General features: G+C 35.2%; 2 protein-coding genes across 3 annotated transcripts; one reads left to right on the plus strand and one right to left on the minus strand.

The window, feature by feature from the left end:
• Nucleotides 1–6,464: 6,464 nt before the first annotated feature.
• Nucleotides 6,465–11,187, minus strand: LOC144444543 (biogenesis of lysosome-related organelles complex 1 subunit 5-like). The gene is made up of 5 exons (XM_078133993.1): nt 11,112–11,187; nt 10,128–10,210; nt 9,309–9,438; nt 8,596–8,654; nt 6,465–7,941 (listed from the first exon to the last, which is right to left on the minus strand). The coding sequence occupies exons 1-5, from the start codon at nt 11,131–11,133 to the stop codon at nt 7,768–7,770; spliced, it is 468 nt and encodes a 155-aa protein (XP_077990119.1). The 5' UTR covers nt 11,134–11,187; the 3' UTR covers nt 6,465–7,767.
• On the plus strand, nt 11,172–14,706 carry LOC144444542 (tRNA-specific adenosine deaminase 2-like). Of its 2 annotated transcripts, XM_078133992.1 has the most exons (7): nt 11,172–11,388; nt 11,895–11,999; nt 12,642–12,792; nt 13,598–13,704; nt 13,944–14,016; nt 14,349–14,423; nt 14,564–14,706. In XM_078133992.1, the coding sequence occupies exons 1-6, from the start codon at nt 11,320–11,322 to the stop codon at nt 14,414–14,416; spliced, it is 573 nt and encodes a 190-aa protein (XP_077990118.1). In that variant the 5' UTR covers nt 11,172–11,319; the 3' UTR covers nt 14,417–14,423; nt 14,564–14,706. The 2 variants fall into 2 exon arrangements, with proteins under 2 accessions (XP_077990118.1, XP_077990117.1); XM_078133991.1 differs by having other exon boundaries at nt 14,349–14,706.
• The last annotated feature ends 4,843 nt before the right edge of the window (nt 14,707–19,549 follow it).

A 19,549-nucleotide genomic window follows, 5' to 3' on the forward strand; every position in this document is an offset into this window, starting at 1 on the left:
TGCAGAACACTGAACAATGGCTACTAAAAACCTGCCAATCAGCTCATTCTATTCAGGAGCCTTAATTTACATATCTGTTGAATATTCATGATATGCAGAACACTGAACAATGGCTACTAAAAACCTGCCAATCTGCTCATTCTGTGTGCTCATCATAGGCTAATTATCACCTATTTGTTAGGTGTTTGAGGGTGTTTTCAGAAAGCTGAAGGTCACATGAAAGGTTTTGACAATTTGAAATGGATCATTCCCCTTAGTTTGTTAAAAGAAGTGTTTTCATCAATAGGGATACTGTTTCTTTGAACGACTGATTAGGGTTCAATCATTTAATACGCATATTTTTTATTTATTTAAAATACAGATGCCGCTTTTATCAACTTATCTTTTTTATTGCTTTTGTAATATAATCAACTTTTGCTTCATATTAATGCAATGTTTTAGACATGTCTTTGTTGCAAATGTGCAAAAAAAAATAAGTAAAGTATTACATGTAAGTAAGTAGTTAAAGAACTTAACATTTGTAACTTCTTTTGTTTATTTTGCCTTCAAAAGTGTACATAGATAAGCCAATATCATCCTCTCATAATGTATGCAAATATATGCAGGAACTTGTCATTTTGTTGCAAATACTTGTAAATGTGGATTGGGTTTGGGGTGGGGCTGGGTTGATGAAAGGGATGATAATGTGGGATGTGAAGCATCTTTTTATTTGGTAATGTATTTTAAACTTATAATTTTCTCTTGAAAATGGAGTCTTTCAGAATCGTAGATTCACCATGTATGCAAAGTCCACCCTAAAGTTATGAAGAAACCCCTATAGGAATGATTTATGACATGTATGCAGGTTCCAGATATTAAAGATTCAAAGGTATCCAGATTCCAGGGCCTCAAAATTCAGTTGATATGCAGATTCCAGGTATTAAAATACAATGGATATTCAGATCCCAGGGTCTGCAAATTCAATATACAGTATATGCAGATTCCAAGGCCTCAAAAGTCAATGGATATGCAGATTGCATGGTTTATGAATAAAATAGCTCTAGAGGTTATGGGGTCTGAAAATCCAATACATATGCAGATTCTAGGGTTTAAAAAAATCAATGGATATGCAAATTCAGGGGTTTATGAATAATAGATTTCAAGATCTCATTATTCAAGGATTATGCCAATATTCCATGGTCTGAAAATTAAATAAATATGCAGAGTCCGCGGTCTAAAACACTAAAGGGTATGCAAATCCAGGATTTAATAATTCAATAGATATGCAGATTCCAGGGTCTGAAATTCAGATTAGATTCGCAAGATAAGCAAGGAATGGAGATGATGAATAATTTTCATGATTGTCTCAGACATTTCAAGTAACTTTGTGGTGAGATATTTTCATAAACTATGGCATCGTCGCAAACCACGGCCTCTTTTATGGCGCCGTCCAAAACGCACCGTCCAGAGGCTCATTATTTCGCAGTGTCGTGGAAGAAATAACCACTCTGGTTGCGAGAATGAAACTATGGGTTCTGGAGAGTTATTTCATTATTCTACATCACTTAGAGAAACATGTTGATCTTGCTTAACCGATATCTTAGCTGCGAATAAATACTATTGAGAAATAATTTACAGTGAAGGGAATAAGCACCTATAGGAGTCACAAATATTCATTGTTCAACCATGAATAATCATTTCTACTGACTCCCATGATGCAATGGCCCACAGCAAAGATACCCTATAAAGGCATAAGATCAACTTGATGTTTCTCTGAAATTGCAAATGGCTGTAGGTGATGTAAAATCATGAATTTACTCTCCAGAAACCATAATTTATGAAAATGCCTTCATTTCCTGGAGTGGTGTTCACTTTTAATGATTACAATGAAAAGTCACAGTTAGCAATGCTTTCCAATCAGTTCATAGTGACTCACCATAAAGTATGATTCCGTTGTCTTTTTATATACTGCTTGCTGGGCTGTGTTCACACAAAAAAGTTGGCACGGTCATGTGTACTGTTCCAACGTACAATGTGTTATCATGACGTCGTCTGACAGACAATTCAGCTGATTACTCTGGTGGTGATCATCACTGTCTAAATATTAAACCAAACTAAGCCCTTCCAATATTCATTTCTAGTCAAGTCTATTCTGACGTACCTTATACAGAGACTGGTAGAGTACTGGTATTTGCAAGTGTGCAATTTTTTGCCGGTGGAAAAACAAAGCTCTTCACTAGCTACATGTATGTTAGTAGGAGAACACTTACTTAGAACACTTAGAGAGAGAAGAGAACACTTACTTAGACAGTATGAGGAGATTTGACAGCATTGACCAATCTGAATGCTTGACAAGACAGCCCAATGACAGCCAGTGATAAAATTGACCAATCAGAATGCTTGACAATGCAACCCAATGACAGCCAGTGATAGAATTTACCAATTAGAATGATTGACAATACCAGTCAACGATAACCATCATTGAAATGCCAGAAGATGATTTTTCATACCTTTGAAGGCATGCATCAATATGAGGATCATGGGTTTTTAAATTTTTGAATAAAAAAACATAAACTCAAACTTGTACCAATTCAACTTATGGATTATTCTTACTTTCACAATACTATGTAAATATGAGAGTAGATACATCCATCCCTTCTCCACCTCACAGGTTTATTCTGGTTAATTCGTTTGTTCTAGCGTAGAATCAAGTCATGTGTCTAGGGATTTTTGCCTTCCCACTACGTTAAGGCCATATAGCAGTTGTGTATTTAAGGCTTAAATGTATGCATATGATATTTGAATATGGTAATCATATATATATCATACTACTCAACTGTTCTAATCACATGGTGACACTATTGGCATCCTCTCAGACAGTGGGTAAATTTTAGGTAAAAATATTATCTGTATGTTAGGCATATAGTGGAAGGCAGGAGCCATAATCTCCAAACGACTGGGCTGTTGGCTATGTTTGTCACTTGGTAGTAGAGAAGTCACATTATTTTAAGAGTCCGTATACATGTATGTTTGAGATTTAAACTCAAGATGGTATCTTTTGTCATATAACTATCTTTAATAATGTGCTGCTAAAACAGGAAGTTTTCACCAGAAGATGGTCCATACCATACTATTTAGCAAAGGTGACATTATTTTACCAGCTAGATTTCAGCAGAACACAACAGGTTCATGATTGAGGAGAATATTTTGTGTACATTAATTCAATAATTAATACAATAAGGATCCTGTTGTGTGTATCAGTAAAAGTGCTATTATCTACCCAGTAAACAAAAACCTTAACCTATCAAATTCATTTAGTTTTATATATATCATATGTTAAATAAAGTGTTCTGGTGAAATTTAGGTTTTGGAATCCTGTTCATAGTTATTGCATCATCCCACAATAATGTGTATACTAGTACAACAGGCTACTTAGTGTAGACCCCCACCCACCGCCACCCACAGTGATGCATAGTGCAAGAGGCAAAACATAATAATAATAAATAGTAATAATAAGCAAATTTATAATGCACCTGTTCTCAAAGAGCTCCAGACACAGACACAGAACTACGAACAAAATGAAAGGATACAGAGAAACAATTTGAGAACATGGAAGGATGTAGAGAGAAGTGTTAAAAGTGTGTGAGAGTTAAAGATTGAAATAGGTAAACACAGTATAATAGTGTTATGATTGGAATATCATGTAAAACTATTAACATTGAAGCAAATTGCGCGGAAAGTTTTACCAAAATGTGAAACCAATGATTCGAGCCCTTTTTTGTACTCGGTCAAAGCTGATAATCTATAACTTGAACACATCAGCCTATCAGTCAATAGGACAATTATTTACAAGTAAAGAATAAACCTGAGGAAATTTGAAGGGGTTTGTACATTTTTGGACATACTTTTTCTGCATATTTAAAAGATATTCACAGTATTCTACTTATTGAAGCATACCTAACCATCACTTGCAATTGACTGAATTCAAATCTGGTAAGGGGTGAGATCAGTACTTCAATGTAGGATAAAAAAAGTTTTTTTTGTTTTGTTCTTTTGTTTGTTTGTTTGTTTGTTTGTTTGTTTTTTGGGGGGGTGTCTAAGTATAAACATTTATTTTATATCCTACATTGAATTACTGATCTCAACTCTAATGAGATTTAATTTAAATTATACATGATCTGATCAAGTAATTTATTATATATATATAAAAACAGGAATGAGATCTCTACCATTCATCTAACTGTTAACAATGCCAGAAAACAAATGTCATAGAAGACATGCCTCGACATTAACATACAATACAATACAATACAATACAATACAATACAATACAATACAATGCAACACTAGAATAGTTTATTCAAGGGCTTATGTAAGTATTTCCACCTGAAGGCTTATCCACCCTCAATTTGTGCCACTTAATGTATGGCAACATTGAGAGCAACAATTTGCATATTCTCCTATATTTTTTAATTTGCATTTTACAAAGTCACTTAACCCATTTCAAAAATATTTATATCAAAAGTGAATTTCAGTCAAGCAGTTTTTTTTATCAAATATGATGCAGTATTAATTTTTCATATTTTTATGATGGACCTCTTCTGCTGGGCAGGACAAACATGCTTCATAAGTTATCGTTCTCTGTCATATTTTAATACTTTTCCACAGTACTTCACATATTAAAGCTTTAGTTATACAAATTCAATTCACCACAAATGTGAATATTAATACTGACGTTCAACTTTTTCTAAAAAAAGTCAACATTTTGGAATTTTAATATCATTTATCTTTAAATTTTTGAGAACTTTTACCGCTTTTGGAAAAACAGACATAATTTTCATGATTTCCTTCGCTTGAATGTGGTTTTGTTAAATAAAAACACCCAGTGAATCAGATTTAGAAGTATATTAATGTATTTCGCAGTATAACTATTTTCTTTAAAACTATTTTTTATCTGTACATGTAATTCCAAGTGTTTGTTGTATATTCGTTTATCAGTTAATAAATACTAATATTTATGTGACTTGTTTCAAGAAAAAAATGGAAAGTTATTTTATGTGTGCATATCTATCATGTGTATTGTGAAATATATGAATTTATGAGTACTAAAATATTAACCAATACACACATGCTTTTTGATAAGCTGAGAGCTCTTGACTGCAAACTGTCCATCTTGTTCACTCCATGATAGAGGGCGCTGTTCATAAGCTGAGTGCTTTCAACTACAAACTGTCTTGCTGATAGATTTTGACTTTGACTATGTACATAAACATTGGATATCAGTGTTAAAATTTCACCTCTGAAGACCTGACATTTAACTGCTTTAGAGCATTTGTAATTAGGCCTAAAAAAATTGTTTGGTTTAGGTTACCAGACCCCACCTAGTTTTCAGTGCTGACCCTAAACATTTTGTTTATTCAAGAAAAAAAATACTAAAATCACAAAAATTATGAAGGTTCTTGAGAAATACTAATCAAGAAACACAATCAGGTTTCTGAAATGAAAGAAAGAAGCTCCTATGTAATTTTGAATTTTTATTCCATTGTTGTTCATTTGTTACTGTTTAATCTCTGTATTTTTCAATTATGTACATCAATAATATGTACGTGTTCAATTTATCAATGCATCTTTGCATTTTTTGGTTGAAAGAAACGAAGTAATAATTTCATTCAAAAAAGAGAAGTCAAAGAGCCATAAAAAAATAGCATGCAGTTTTTACTCCCATAAGGGGAAGTAATGAAATGGCAGTGTGCGTGTGTATGTGTGTGTTTCTGTGTGGCTGTCTCTCTGTATCATTGATTTCTCTAAAACAGCTTGATCAACTCAATGGCAGTTCTGATGTAGTGCTGATGGTGACACAAAAATATTACAAAACATTATCATAGATGTGACTACCACCAAAATGTTTTCTTTTCATAAATTTTCTAACATTTTCACTTTACTTGTAATTACCAACCCTTTGTCCGTTAAATTAAACATTCAGTTTAGGGAACAAGCCTAATATACAGTTCTTAATTTGAACCAAATCAAATGCTCTCTCTCTCTCTCTACAGACAACTTCATGTTCTGCCAAAAGGTGGCGCTACATACACATTCATGCTTCAGTGGCCAGCAAATGATCTGGACAGATAATGCACGAAGGCACACACACAAAAAATCCTTTTTTTTTCTTAGTAAAGGAGAAATTCAGTTTCCATTTGATCGATTTTTGAGTTGTTACTTACACATCTACATTATATTCAGTTTACATCTTGATGAGCTAGTTGTTCACACAGACACACACACACACACACACACACACACACACACACACACACATACACACACACACACACACACACATACACCAGACAGATGGACAGTCACTACTTATCATACCCATAGTACAACTGAGCCAGAGTTCTGTTCTGCTAAATAACTGTACATACTATTCAAATGATTGTTTAATTATGAATTTTATTCATTAGCTGGAAAAAACCCAATGATTTCAAGATATGCAGATAATGTGGGCAAAGAGAATTGTACACTCGACTAAATATAAGCTTCTGAGTACATAGTCAATTGAAATCACATCATCTACATATACATGTATTATTAGCCATTGTGAAAGAATCAATTTCCAATTCTCCTCATTTTTATATCAGGGTGTGGTTGCAAAAAGTATTGTATATTAACTTTAGCTATTACTTTGTTTAAGGAAAGCCCTACCCATTCTCAGTCAAAATGATGAATAAAATTGAGGGATTGTCATGCCATTTATTGCAATAGAGTAAAATGACTAAAAAATCTAATTAAAAAATATAACAAAAGTTTACAACAATAATAGTTTAAACATTCAGGTGGTTGCTAAATCATAGTTACTATACAGTATGCCTCTCAACCAGAACCAGGTCAAAGGTTACTTGTAAGTAATAAGCCATAATTCTAGACTGGTAACAGGAAATTGAGAATACAGCGCCCTTGCTCAATTAAATTGGGGTATCATCACCTCACAGCTCCGTTTCTTGAGAGCTTTGTCCCTCATCTAGAAAAGCGTGCCTTTTGAGACCCATCTTTCTAAGGACTGTAGAATACTGTGCAAAATTATTCCTTGGGTATTTATGGTTTTAGTGTCTCACATGTAAAGTAAAAGAATGTCAAAGATTACTATGTATCTACGATGGGAAGCGAACAACTTATGGAATACAACACCAACATTGCAGTATTTTCAAGGGAGTTATGCTCAGATAAAATTTCTTGTTCTGAATGGCCCTCATTCACAAAGATATAATGAACGATTTTTTAGCAAGATTTGTAGCCCTGTGTCTTCAAATCTCATACTATTCAAATGAAGCTATTGTTAATTTATGGTTTACTGACTAGATACATGTACACATGTTCAAGGATAGACATAGTATACATTATGTGCTTTCCAGTATTGCCAAATATACTGTAAACCTAGGCATTTTCACCACTAGAAAATTTTGTGATTTTACAGTCTTCAGCTAGTTCTCAAAGCCTAATTTTTACTAATTACCAGACTGGTACACAGTGTGTTGACGTACAAGAAGGTATTTTAGTCATTGGAAAAATGATGCGATTTACAGTCTTCAGCTAGTTCTCAAAGCCTAATTTTTACTAATTACCAGACTGGTACATTGTGTTTATGTACAAGAAGGCATTTTAGTCAGTTACGTTTTTGTCTTCCAGCGAAATAACCCAAAATAAGTCTTTAGCGAAACTTTCCATGATTAAAATATTCTATGACAATTTACTGACAAAGAACCCAACTGAACATTATCATAAATATCAAGTCTGTACATTTTTTAGTAAAGTTTTGTTCATTTCTTCATAGTGTTCATTGATGTCTTTCATTCTTTGTACATGTTCCTTATCTACAGCTATACTTTTCTCTCCTTGATGTTTGGTAAAGTCTGACCACTGTCGATATCTCTCAGTCTTCTTGTCTTTCAGGGGATCAGTCTACAAGACACGTACACAAATTTGTTACAGTGGACATATGGATAAGGATTGGGTATTTATGTTGGATTTATAATTTATATAAAAAATTTTATCATGGCTTTCTCTACTTGTGAAACAACATTGACCAAGTCCAATCTAACATAAATACCAAATCCTCATCCATAAGACCATTTTAAATATGTACAATATACTTATATATTCAATTCCACCTCCTTGAAAAAGCCTGCTAAGGTGTGATGATCCTCAAGTCATTTTCAAGTTGATCCATGTCATTTTTGTACAAAATTGAAAGATATAATATTAATACCACATTTCACAGACTTTTGTATTATATGTGGAATCACCTTCATCTGATCTTTGGTTGAAACAGAAATTCAAATTATTCAAGGCAAATCTGAAAACATTCATATTTCGTCAATGTTATTGTTGAAGTGGTTGTGTCTTAATTTTTATGGATATAATGTTAATGTCGATGCATGTCTTCTCTAACATTACAATTCTCTTCTGGTATTTTTAGAATAGTTGATTACATAGTAAGAATTTCCTGAATATTTTTATGCAATGCCATATAATAAATAAGTCATCGGATCATTTACAAGTTATACTAATACCAGATCTGAGTTCAGTTAGTTGCAAGTAAAGGTTTATACTCACAGCATTCCTTTGTTCTTCTTTTACCAGAATTCTGGAACACATTCTGTTTGCACCAGTTACTGATTTTAACAAAACAAAGAGATTAAAAATTCTAAAAAAATTAAAAATATCTGCTTTATAGGTACGCTTTTCACAATAAAGTGTGTTTTCAGATGAGACATAAATGGAAATCAAATGTTGGAAGCACGGTGAATCCATTAAAGCAATTCTAAATTTTTGAGCAATAAAATAAAATTATAAGTTTCACCCTTATATGCACTTTTGGTTTCAGCATCTTTCCATTAGCGATATATTGACTGTTTCAAACCTTGCCATAGAGGGCTCCAATTTCTAGTCACATTCTATATATATAGGATTGGTTGGGTCTTAGGAAATATACAAATAAAAAGAACTACTGGACTTTTCATGTACTTACATTGTTCTCTGAGATCTGGTAGTTGCTACTTACATTGTTCTCTGAGATCTGGTAGTTACTACTTACATTGTTCTCTGAGATCTGGTAGTTACTACTTACATTGTTCTCTGAGATCTGGTAGTTACTACTTACATTGTTCTCTGAGATCTGGTAGTTACTACTTACATTGTTCTCTGAGATCTGGTAGTTGCTACTTACATTGTTCTCTGAGTTCTGGTAATTGCTAACATACATTGTTCTCTGAGATCTGGTAGTTACTACTTACATTGTTCTCTGAGATCTGGTAATTGCTACTTACACTGTTCTCTGAGATCTGGTAGTTGTTTTTCCATCAATGTCACATTTTCAGGAATAAATCTTTCATTTGTATCAGTCATCTGATTTAGAATCTTCTTCAGTCTGTCATACTCTCTGTCATTTCTTTTGGTCTGTTAAAAACAGATGAGGCATAACTTAGGAACAAAATCAATAGTTTGAATGAGCAGATTTTGAACCATTTTAATGGAATCTGTTTTATACCCTTAAATACAAATATTTTTGTATTTTTTTAGGTCTGCTGTACATTAAGGGGTAATGTATGCTGGGAAACAAGCATTTAGTTAGGAGCTTCACATCTCTGTAAACAATAGCCTTAGTATTGTCAGTGCATGGATTATGTAAGGTGTGAAGATCCTAAATATGTTTGTTTCCCAGAATGCCTCATCCTGTGCAAGTCTCTTCCATGACAGAGCTCACTGAATAATCAATATGTGTGTGGGTTTTTAAATTAATTAGATGTTATCCCCCAATGTTATTCTTTGTTCAGCCAAGGAAAATATGAGTGATCTAAGGGGCCTTGTCACTACAAGTCGCTAGATGAGTAATGACAACCCTTAGGTCATGAGTGTTATCTGGCTGAATGAAGAAAAATATTGGAGAATAACATAATTATACCAGTGCCAGTATTAAATGTCAAAGAAAAATCAGGGAAAGCAATGGCAATTTTGAACGTGTTGACTCGTAATTTCAAACACAGCTGAACCAGTGATATTACATGCACATTGTCGTGATGTGTATATATTCCATACTTTTTTTTTGTTCAACTTGGCTCTAGCATGGCTTATTGGATAATACTTACCTCAAATTCCTTGACAAAATATTTGAGTTCACCTTGAAGTATTGGTCTGTGGTCCAACAACCGTGCATGTATCTGACCCGTGTCTGTTTGTACATTAGAAGGACATAGGTTTATATTGCATGTTTATGCACGAGTCAATGTAATGCCCGAGGGACCCCGCCTCGGGTGATACGGGACAAATGTGGGGGATTAGACCGTGTTTGCCATGAAACAATGCCCGAGGGGGTGGGGCAATTGCCTCATATTGACCTCCCTAGTCATTTTCACGGACGTAAAAGAGTGGTTGTGTGTCAGTCAAAATTTCTGAATGCCCCACCCATTGGGGTGGGGGAAATGTTGGGAGTTTTACTTGTTTTAGGTGGGGATTTTCCAGAATGTCTTGCCCCAGGGGGTGGGGTATAATTTCACAAGACTAATTTCCAAATCCCCCACTATGCCCCGAGGTGGGGAGGGTGGGGGTTGACATTGACTCGTGCATTATACACAGATAAACAAAAATAAATTCCTACTCATTACTATAGCTGTCAACCATTTAGCCCTGCTTGCAGACGGTGTACGGTACGCGATACTGACAATGTCCCTCGTAAGGAGAGGGACAATATCAGAATCGAGTTCCGACTTACTCCGTCTGCAAGAATATTCTGTATCCACCATTATAATGGTATCATTAAAAATATTCATAATATAATGTATATGAATACAAACTATTTTACACAAAAAAATCACACAAAACATATGAATTATAAACTTGACGAGTTCTGAATCCTACAAATATCTTAACCTAATGGCAGTATAAGCAAATTTTGTAACAACGCTATTATGACCAATCGACCACCACCCTCTTCGCGACTTCGGTGAGTGGAACTCGGACAGAAATTAATCGAATCGCGGTTTACAATGTGTTGCCTGCAAGCAGGGTCACCCTTAATTCTATTTTAATAGTTTTCTTTGCTCAAAAGATCGCAAATACGTAGTTGAACTTACCTTTTATGATATTTTCCACCATTCTGTTGGAATCTGTATCAGATCGTATTTACGTACGTAAACACTTCCGCCTTTTGACCTGATATGACCTTTGAACTAGCGAGCGAGCGTTACCTATCCGTGGTGATTATTGGTCAGCTACCCAACCCTTACGGACGATAAACCAATCAGAGAGTTCGTTTCGTAGAGACGACAATAACAACAGAGCATGGTGGACAAGGTGGAAGATTTGAACGACGATGAAATACAGAAATGGATGCAAAAGTCACTAGATATGGTACGTTCCCTGAAACTACATATTTTATCTATATGCTTTTGGAGTTGTCACTGTCAGAGAAACGTTTTCGTGTATCTAAATGTATTCGTCCAACATATAAGTTTGAGTATGTCGTGTATCTGCTCATTTTTCATCTTGCTGTTCTTCAAATTTGATGGTCATGGTGATGGTAGTGAGTGGTGCGGGGTCGGGTGAGGTGTGGTCAGGATGTAGATGTACACTTACAGGAACCTAATGACACCAATCTCACCCTTTCTCTAGGTAGTGTAGAAATAAGATGGGCTGTGCATCACTAAAATCTGGTAGTGAAAATGTGATTTTTGGTCCGTGCAGTGCCTAGCCTATAGATACCTTGACACCACAGGGAACAGGAGGCATACCCAATATGTGAAGATTTACATGGTTTGACTACTTTTTTATTCAATAAAGATGAATTATAAATGTTGAATGTAATTTATTCACATGACAGTAGTGTACATACTGAAATACGTTTATTGTCTTTTCAGGGAAAGGAAGCCTTGTCACAAGGTGAAGTACCAGTTGGGTGTCTTATGGTGTATAACAATGAAATTATTGGTATGGGTAGAAATGCTGTCAATGAAACCAAAAATGTAAGAAACTTTTTCAGTTGCTACTTGACTTAGATTTTTTGCTAACAAAGTACGCTGGTTGTACTCAGAGTTTTTTCACTAAGTTTTGAAGCAGGGGACTAACAATTAGCTGTGGAGCAGCAATAAAACAGTAATCATGTATCAGTAAAACTATAGACCCTCCAGGAGGGTCTATGGTAAAATGTGTTAAAACTAAGATACAGAGTACGTTAGTCTTGGGTACCCAGACTCCTACTGTGTGGGCTTTTCTATGAGACTGCCCAAACGAGAGTCTGGGAAATCTCTTTCTAACTATCCCACACTGGAAGTCAGACGGTACATTTCTCTGATTTTTCATTTATTTTTTTAAATGCAAATTAATATTTGTTGATAAACTAGTGTATTAAATTGAACTTTGCTCCAAAATGAACCTTGAAAATTTTTTAACTTGAAATTTTTGGCTGCATTCAATATTTCAGTCTTGTCAACAGATTCACCCATTTTTCCAAACACATGACCTTTAGACATGCGAGACTAAGGTGGGGGTCATACGTGACTAGAAGTTTATATCGCCCTCTGTTTCTGTTTAATAAACCATCATAACAGCAATAAATGCAGTGCTGAATTACAGTCTAAAATTTTACTTTTTTTGTCACTATATAGGCTACCAGGCATGCAGAAATGATAGCTATTGACGAGGTTCTAGAATGGTGTGATCAAAATCAAGTTGACCAAAAGGAAGTCTTTTCACATCTTGTGTTGTATGTAACTGTAGAGCCATGTATTATGTGCACTGGTGCTCTTAAACTACTGAGTATCCTTTGTATGAGAATTCATTTCAAAGTAACCTATTCACATGAGGCAGTGTGACTCACAGCAATGATATCCAAATGAAGGACAAATTCAACTTGATGTTTCTCTGAACTTGCACCTTATGAAGGGAATGTAGAACGTTGAAATAGTTTTTCATAACTCAAAGTTGATGAAAATGTCTTTATCTGTGTAGACAGACAGATCAGCCGTTGTGGGCACAGTCTAATCTCCCTTTCCCCAAATCCCAGACCATTGACTGTGTTTTGAGACAAAGCAACTTAAGGAGAAGGATAAAAAATGGGTGACATGGTGGCCATGCTTGTGGGGCCATGGGGAATGGTTCAGAAGGGGGTATACCCCTTTCAGCCATAGGCTGGAAGCAAAATCATATGTTTATTTGCAATATGAAGCGAACACTTTTTACCTGCTCTTGGATGCTGAATAGAGAGAAATAAAACTCTATGACAACATTTTATTTAATCATTAATTATACTTTCTTTGTATATATTTTCTGTTTCATTCTTGATGCTTCAATTGCTTGGATATAAGGTTGCCCAAAACATGAAATTTGACTGCGAGAGCAGACAAAGACCTTGCACAAATAGTGCGCAAATAAGCCCTAGCACGAACACTGCCAATGATATCATTACAGTCTACCTGGAGTGGTGTTCCCTTTACTAAGGATTACATGGGATCATTCTTTTGTTGTGGACCAACCTTTTCTATATCTCTGCCAAATAACTGTATTTCACATCTAGATTTGAATCCTACTCCAAATTGTGCCTTTAACATAATGTAATGTACAGATATTCCACTAGTAGTTTATGGTTGTGCTAATGAAAGATTTGGTGGCTGTGGATCAGTGCTAAATGTTCATCAGGATCAACGCTCTTCTCAGGGAAAACCATTCAAGGTAAAATCATTTTGTTGACATTCATTTTTAGCACAACTCAGCTATCAAATTCAGTTTTTGTATATGTATTGCTGGAGGCATGGTAATGTGTCTGTGGGTGTCAATTAACCCACCGTCTCATTTATCAAACCTTCTAAAAATACTTAACATAATACAGTTGTGCTTCACTGCCATTGGCGCTATTATTTAGGGTTGTGTATTTGATTCTATCGATACCTACTGTGTACCTTTCTTTTTAGTGCATTTCAGGCATCTTTGCTGAAGAAGCAATTAATTTATTGAAGGAATTTTACAGAGGTCAAAACCCAAATGGTAAGACTGATTTATTCACTAAGTTTTGCACATGCATCAACCTGACCAAAAATAGTTATCCTTTGTACCATCGGCAACTGTTAGGGAAGGTTATGTTATGCTTTTGTCTGTCTGTCTGTTTGTCTGTCTGTCTGTCTGTGGACACTATATCTCAAAAACTGCTGCATCAATTGCTACACATCTTCTGTATGGCAATGTGACAAGAAGTGATTAGAGTTTGGTTTACCAATCCAATGAATATTATTTCATAAAGATGTAAGCATTTGCAAAATGTAATTTTTGGTGGTTTCCAGTTCATGAGGTATTAATTTTGCATCTTCTGTACTTTGCAGCTCCAAATCCCAAGATAAAACCACAGAAGAAGGCTGAATCCCAGAGTAGTGAACAGATACCAGATTAGTGAATAGGTACCAGTATAAAATCATTAGGTTTCCAAGCAAAACATGGAAATAATTCAGTCTCTGAATCTAGACTTTCTGGTTTTGGCTGATATAGATTTTGTTTTAATCTTACAGCAATAAGAGACATCATTTTACTTTTTTTCCAGGCACTGGTATAGCATTTGCCTGAAGATAAAACAAACAGTAAAAATGCTCCTGAGAGCTTTTTGCCTTCAGATAGTCATGAATAATCATGTCTGCTAAAGACCCATAATGCAATGGTGTTCCACTGAAAGAACAATGAGGTGAAGAAGAGTTTCAATTTGGTGTTTCTTGGCAACTGAGTGAAAATTATGTGATGTGAAATCATGAAATGACTCTCCATAACCCAAAGTTTATGAAAATATCTGTATTTCCTGTTCCTAAGTGTTGTTTGTTTGCTGATAAACATGATATGTTGCATCGTGATCTTACGCCCATACCAAGTTGCAATCACCATGGTGATTTCTGTCTTCTACATAAGTTCACTTTGGGAAATGTCTTTCTATATTTCTGCCCAGAAACAAATTATTTTTCAATTTCCTTAAAATCTGGGTTTGTGTAGTGAGGGACATGAAAGAGTGTATGATTAAAACATAACAGTTGCACTGTAAAAATTACTGTCACAAAGAAGTCAAGCTGGAAAATGTTTGATGTGAAAATAAATATTTATATTCTGTATGTTCTGTGTCATCATTGTGTGTGTATATTTCTTTCAAAAGTGTTCACTTTCATCATGTAAATACTCAGTTTGCAGTGCACCCTCACACACTGTGTTTGAGGTTGGCTTATGTAAATTTGTACATGCTTCGTCTTGGTTACCCAGACTCCTCTGATTTCAACTGCCACCACAAAATCTGGGGAAATGTTGCACAAGTGATTCACATATCAGAGGGCAACTGTCACTGGACTCTGTCATTTTGATTTAACCATAGATATCTTTGATTTTACTAAAATAGTCTTTTGAGTTGTCACCATGTGATTTTATACTAGAGGTCATGTTGTGGGTCTGCTTCTGGGAGCAGCCATCTTGTTTCAACTCACTTCTCCCAGGCTCTCTAGAGCCGATGGAAGTCAGAGTAAATGATTGGTATTTGGAAGGCATGTTGTTTTGGTGTACCTGTGTGTAATCATGTTCTTGTCATATCCATGGTTGAAATATCAACATCATCTTTGAGCGGCTTCATTTCTCAAAAAATGTAGAGTTCCATGTTGGATTAGGTAGGGATAAGGATGTGAAGTATTAAGACTTTCCTGGCAGAGTTATTCATGGGGTTGGGATGTATTTATGTGACTATCCTAGGGGCACACATAGAAATAGAATATGACATACACAAAGAGTTCAGCACCTCTCGCTGATGGGGGGGGGGGGGGGGGGTATTTCTGTTGAGGGGGCTCTGCAAATACAAACTAGAGTAAAATTGCATTCAAAAGGTTCAGCAACTCTGGGTCATTGATGTGTGTGTGGGGGGGGGGGTGTATTTCAGTGCCTAGCCTAGGGGATCCTACATATATTCAGTATACCATTCAAAGGGTTTAGCACCTCTATCTTGATGAAGAATTATAACTTTACAAAATCTGTAATATGTAATGAACCTTTATTTCTCATTATTGAAAATTCATAATAAATCTACAAAGATTACTTTCACAGAGAATATCATTATCTTACAATTTTAAAACAGGAATGGTTTTTTTTCTGTCTTTTAATTTATAATAAAAATGCAAGGAATTGGCAAAGTTATTTCTTTTGCTCTAAAAAGTGCCTCTACTTATACATATAACCATAACTTATATTTTTTACACTTTTCATATATTTTTTTTTCTTTCAAATATAGAAACAGTTAACACTTGAATTAAATAGAACAAAAAAAAATGCAGAAAAACAACAACAAAAGCATTACCGGTAGGTACCACCAACACCAATAATGTTCTCCGCAAGCATTATGCAAGGAGTTGATCTGACCCCGTGTATTTTTTCTCCATGGGGACAAAACAGGAACAGTGATACAATGTTGTATGCTACTTTTATTGTACACTCTCCCCAAGTTTTGCAGTACTTTTGCTAAGTTTCGGAACCTTGGTAACAGAGGGAAAAGCCAGTAAACTGTGCACATATTTCCATACATGTATTTGGTACTATACAATTGTTTTGAAGCTCTAGTGACTCTGGTAGATTTTACCAACTCACTCACAAGACAACCCTAGCAAAATACTGGGTATTAGTCTTTGATTGATTGAATACACTTGCGTATTGAGAGAATCAATTTCTCCAAACTATACATTTTCTACTCTGTACAAAAACAACCAGGAGAATTTCCATAAAGAATATACAATTCTGGAATTTATGAGAAAATTCATAGGTTGAAGACAGTACATCTATTACTATGGAAACCAAGATATCGACAAACATAGATAAACACAATCTAGCACTTAGTTGTTGCATGTGGTGGATTGCGTTAATGGGTGAAAGCGATGCCTTGGTTTAAAATCTCACCCTGTATCAAGAATGTCAACGATGGGAGTTTCTCGTAAACTTGACCAGTTTGTACTAAAGTGAGAAAATAAAGTTGAATTTGCCACTTGACAGAAACTCGTTATCAGAGATGCTGCCCTACAGTGAGTATAATAGTCGATTTTCCAGTTCCAAGATGCAATGCACGAGGGTGTTGCTTATGTTGTTACATTTAGTCTTGATTACGTTTGAAATAATATTTTCATCAAGAAATGACGGAAAGACATGTTGATCTCTTTGATTATGAGAGATTTTATAGAACAAAGACTAATCGCCATTCAATGACAGACAGAGATTTTACGGGTGAAACCAGGGTAAAGTCTGGTGACAACCATCCACCTGAGTAGCTCAGTTCGTGCAAGCCCCTCAGTGTGTACACAATACATGGCTTTGTATGGAGAGACTCACAGTGCATATTGTAACTGGCAGCAGGTCTATTACATCAACATCCCTTGATATTGTGTCTGTGTTAAGCATGTGTCCTGCGACATTTAAGACTCATCTGTTGAAATGCTATGTGGTACAATGTAAGTATTTACATACAGCTTGCATCTAATATACAACCCTTTCATTTACTTGTTTTACTTTTGTTATACCTCCTCACTGAATGATTGGTTGTTCCTGATTATCACAGATGCAAAGAAGTCATTTATTTTTCATCAAATAAAAAACCTCAAAATCACCATTTTAACAAAAAAAAATGTTATTCTCTCTTTGTGCAACTTTGTACTTTTTAAAAAGAATCTGTACAGTAATCGGCAAATAATTGAATCATACACAAGACTGGTTGAGATTGAATGTGGCACAAATTATAATATTACCAAATTGTCTTCGATTTTTAAATATCTGATTGTAATTATGAATTTAAAAAACAAAGTAAAGTTTAACAGAATCAGAAATAAATGATGTATGTTGGCGAGATGATGTCTGTGCTTTGGGGGTTGCTGAATCAATCTGAAAGATGATGGGAACTTATCTAGTGCCCTCAGTGGTGACCTCTGGTTGTAAAGAAAGCAGCTAGACGAGCAGCTAGTCTTGCATTCTAAACTGGTACAGTGTATTACATATCAAAAACTTAATTACACTTCTCCAGTCTAGTCAAGACGGTTACAAAAGGTGTTAAATTGTGGTGCTCTCCTGTGGTGAACGAAGCAGCAAAGGGTGCATGTCAGTAGTAATCCATCACAAACTGACAGGTTTTTGACTTTTGTAACATTTCTAGGACTGCAGTGATATGCAAATGTCCAACCAGGAGTCCACCTCCAGTCTGTTTAAACTAAAATCACATGGGGATGCGATGACGTCAACCTGTTTATATGAATGCTGTGGGAGAGGGAGGGGGAAGCACTGATTGCTGTGTTCAAACAACAGTCTTGACTACACTGGAGAAGTGTCATATGAAGTTTTTACTATACAATACACTGTACCAGTAGACTACTAGACTAGGTTGGGTGAGGGCGAGTATTAGCATTCATCATAATTAGTTCAGCCCTCTGTCCCTCAGATAGAAAGTGGCACACGACATTACGACATACTCCTGCCAGTACTAGTTTAAATAACCAAATCACTGCAAAAAGCAAAAGAAACTAAAAAGAAAAAGGGAGAAAACAAGTTTCGAACACTTGGTTGATGTGTGTTTTACCAAACCTAAAAAGTAACTTTCCTAAATTTGGGGTTTGTATTTTACACTATTTACAAATAATTATCTGTGTAGGTTAAATGATTGCGATGTCTCACAGCTAATATTGTGATAAGGACATCAGTGTATACATTGCTACATATTGCTACTTTGTATGCAGACATCCATTGTTACACCAAATATGTACAGTACAAAAACAGTGCAAAATTGGCAACATTTCATTGCTATGTTGTGAATCGTATCAAAATTGCAACATTTCAGCTCTATGCCGTGAGCCTTGTTCAAAATTGCAAAGTTTTGTGTCTACGCTGTGAATCACGTCAAAATTGCAAAGTTTTGTATCAACGCTGTGAATCACATCATAATTGCAACAATTTGTAGCTAGGTTGCAAATCCTGTCAACATAGCAACATTCCATAGCTATGTTGACAACACTGTCAAACTAGGTAGCAAATCATTTAGCTATGTCTTGTGAAGCGGCAAAATTGCAACATTTATTAGCAACTTTCGTGGTATCAGTTAAATATTGCAACGTTTTCTAGCTACATAGTAGCATGCACTGAAAAAAATAAAACTGCCATATGGTCATTCCTATTTTGTGACGTGGGGTGAAAAACTAATAATTGGAACATTTCATTCCCATTTTGCAATACCCTAATAACTTGGTGAAGTTGAATACCTCGTACGTCTTCACAAAATATGTATTCTCTCTTATGTTGATAGTCTTCTTAGCATGACTTTTTTTAAAATTCAAAACCACAGTAGTCCAATATGGTGTCTTTTTGTGTACAACATTATAGCTGTATACTGAAGGGTGTATATCTTCTTTATATTCCTACCCCTAAAAAGACCGGGTTTTACAACAGTATAAATTCATTCCCTTATAAGCACATTTTCAATCACTGAACTTCATCAGCCTGCATAGCACCAAACACAAATATATTGATGTGTGCTTCCAAACCG

This window comes from Glandiceps talaboti, chromosome 13 (genome assembly GCF_964340395.1).
Source record: "Glandiceps talaboti chromosome 13, keGlaTala1.1, whole genome shotgun sequence".
In the NCBI taxonomy this organism is placed as follows: domain Eukaryota; kingdom Metazoa; phylum Hemichordata; class Enteropneusta; family Spengelidae; genus Glandiceps; species Glandiceps talaboti.

What these genes read in the sequence shown, in the direction of transcription:
- LOC144444543 (XM_078133993.1), bottom strand. Translation starts at nt 11,133, where the DNA reads ATGGTGGAAAATATCATAAAAG. An exon ending in ACCAGATCTCAGAGAACAGT is followed by an intron (nt 8,655 to 9,308) that starts GTAAGTAGCAAT and finishes TGTTAAAATCAG; the next exon opens with TAACTGGTGCAAACAGAATG. An exon ending in AAGAAGAACAAAGGAATGCT is followed by an intron (nt 7,942 to 8,595) that starts GTGAGTATAAAC and finishes CGTGTCTTGTAG; the next exon opens with ACTGATCCCCTGAAAGACAA.
- LOC144444542 (XM_078133991.1), top strand. Translation starts at nt 11,320, where the DNA reads ATGGTGGACAAGGTGGAAGATTTGAACGACGATGAAATACAGAAATGG. An exon ending in TGCAAAAGTCACTAGATATG is followed by an intron (nt 11,389 to 11,894) that starts GTACGTTCCCTG and finishes TTGTCTTTTCAG; the next exon opens with GGAAAGGAAGCCTTGTCACA. An exon ending in TGGTGCTCTTAAACTACTGA is followed by an intron (nt 12,793 to 13,597) that starts GTATCCTTTGTA and finishes TGTAATGTACAG; the next exon opens with ATATTCCACTAGTAGTTTAT.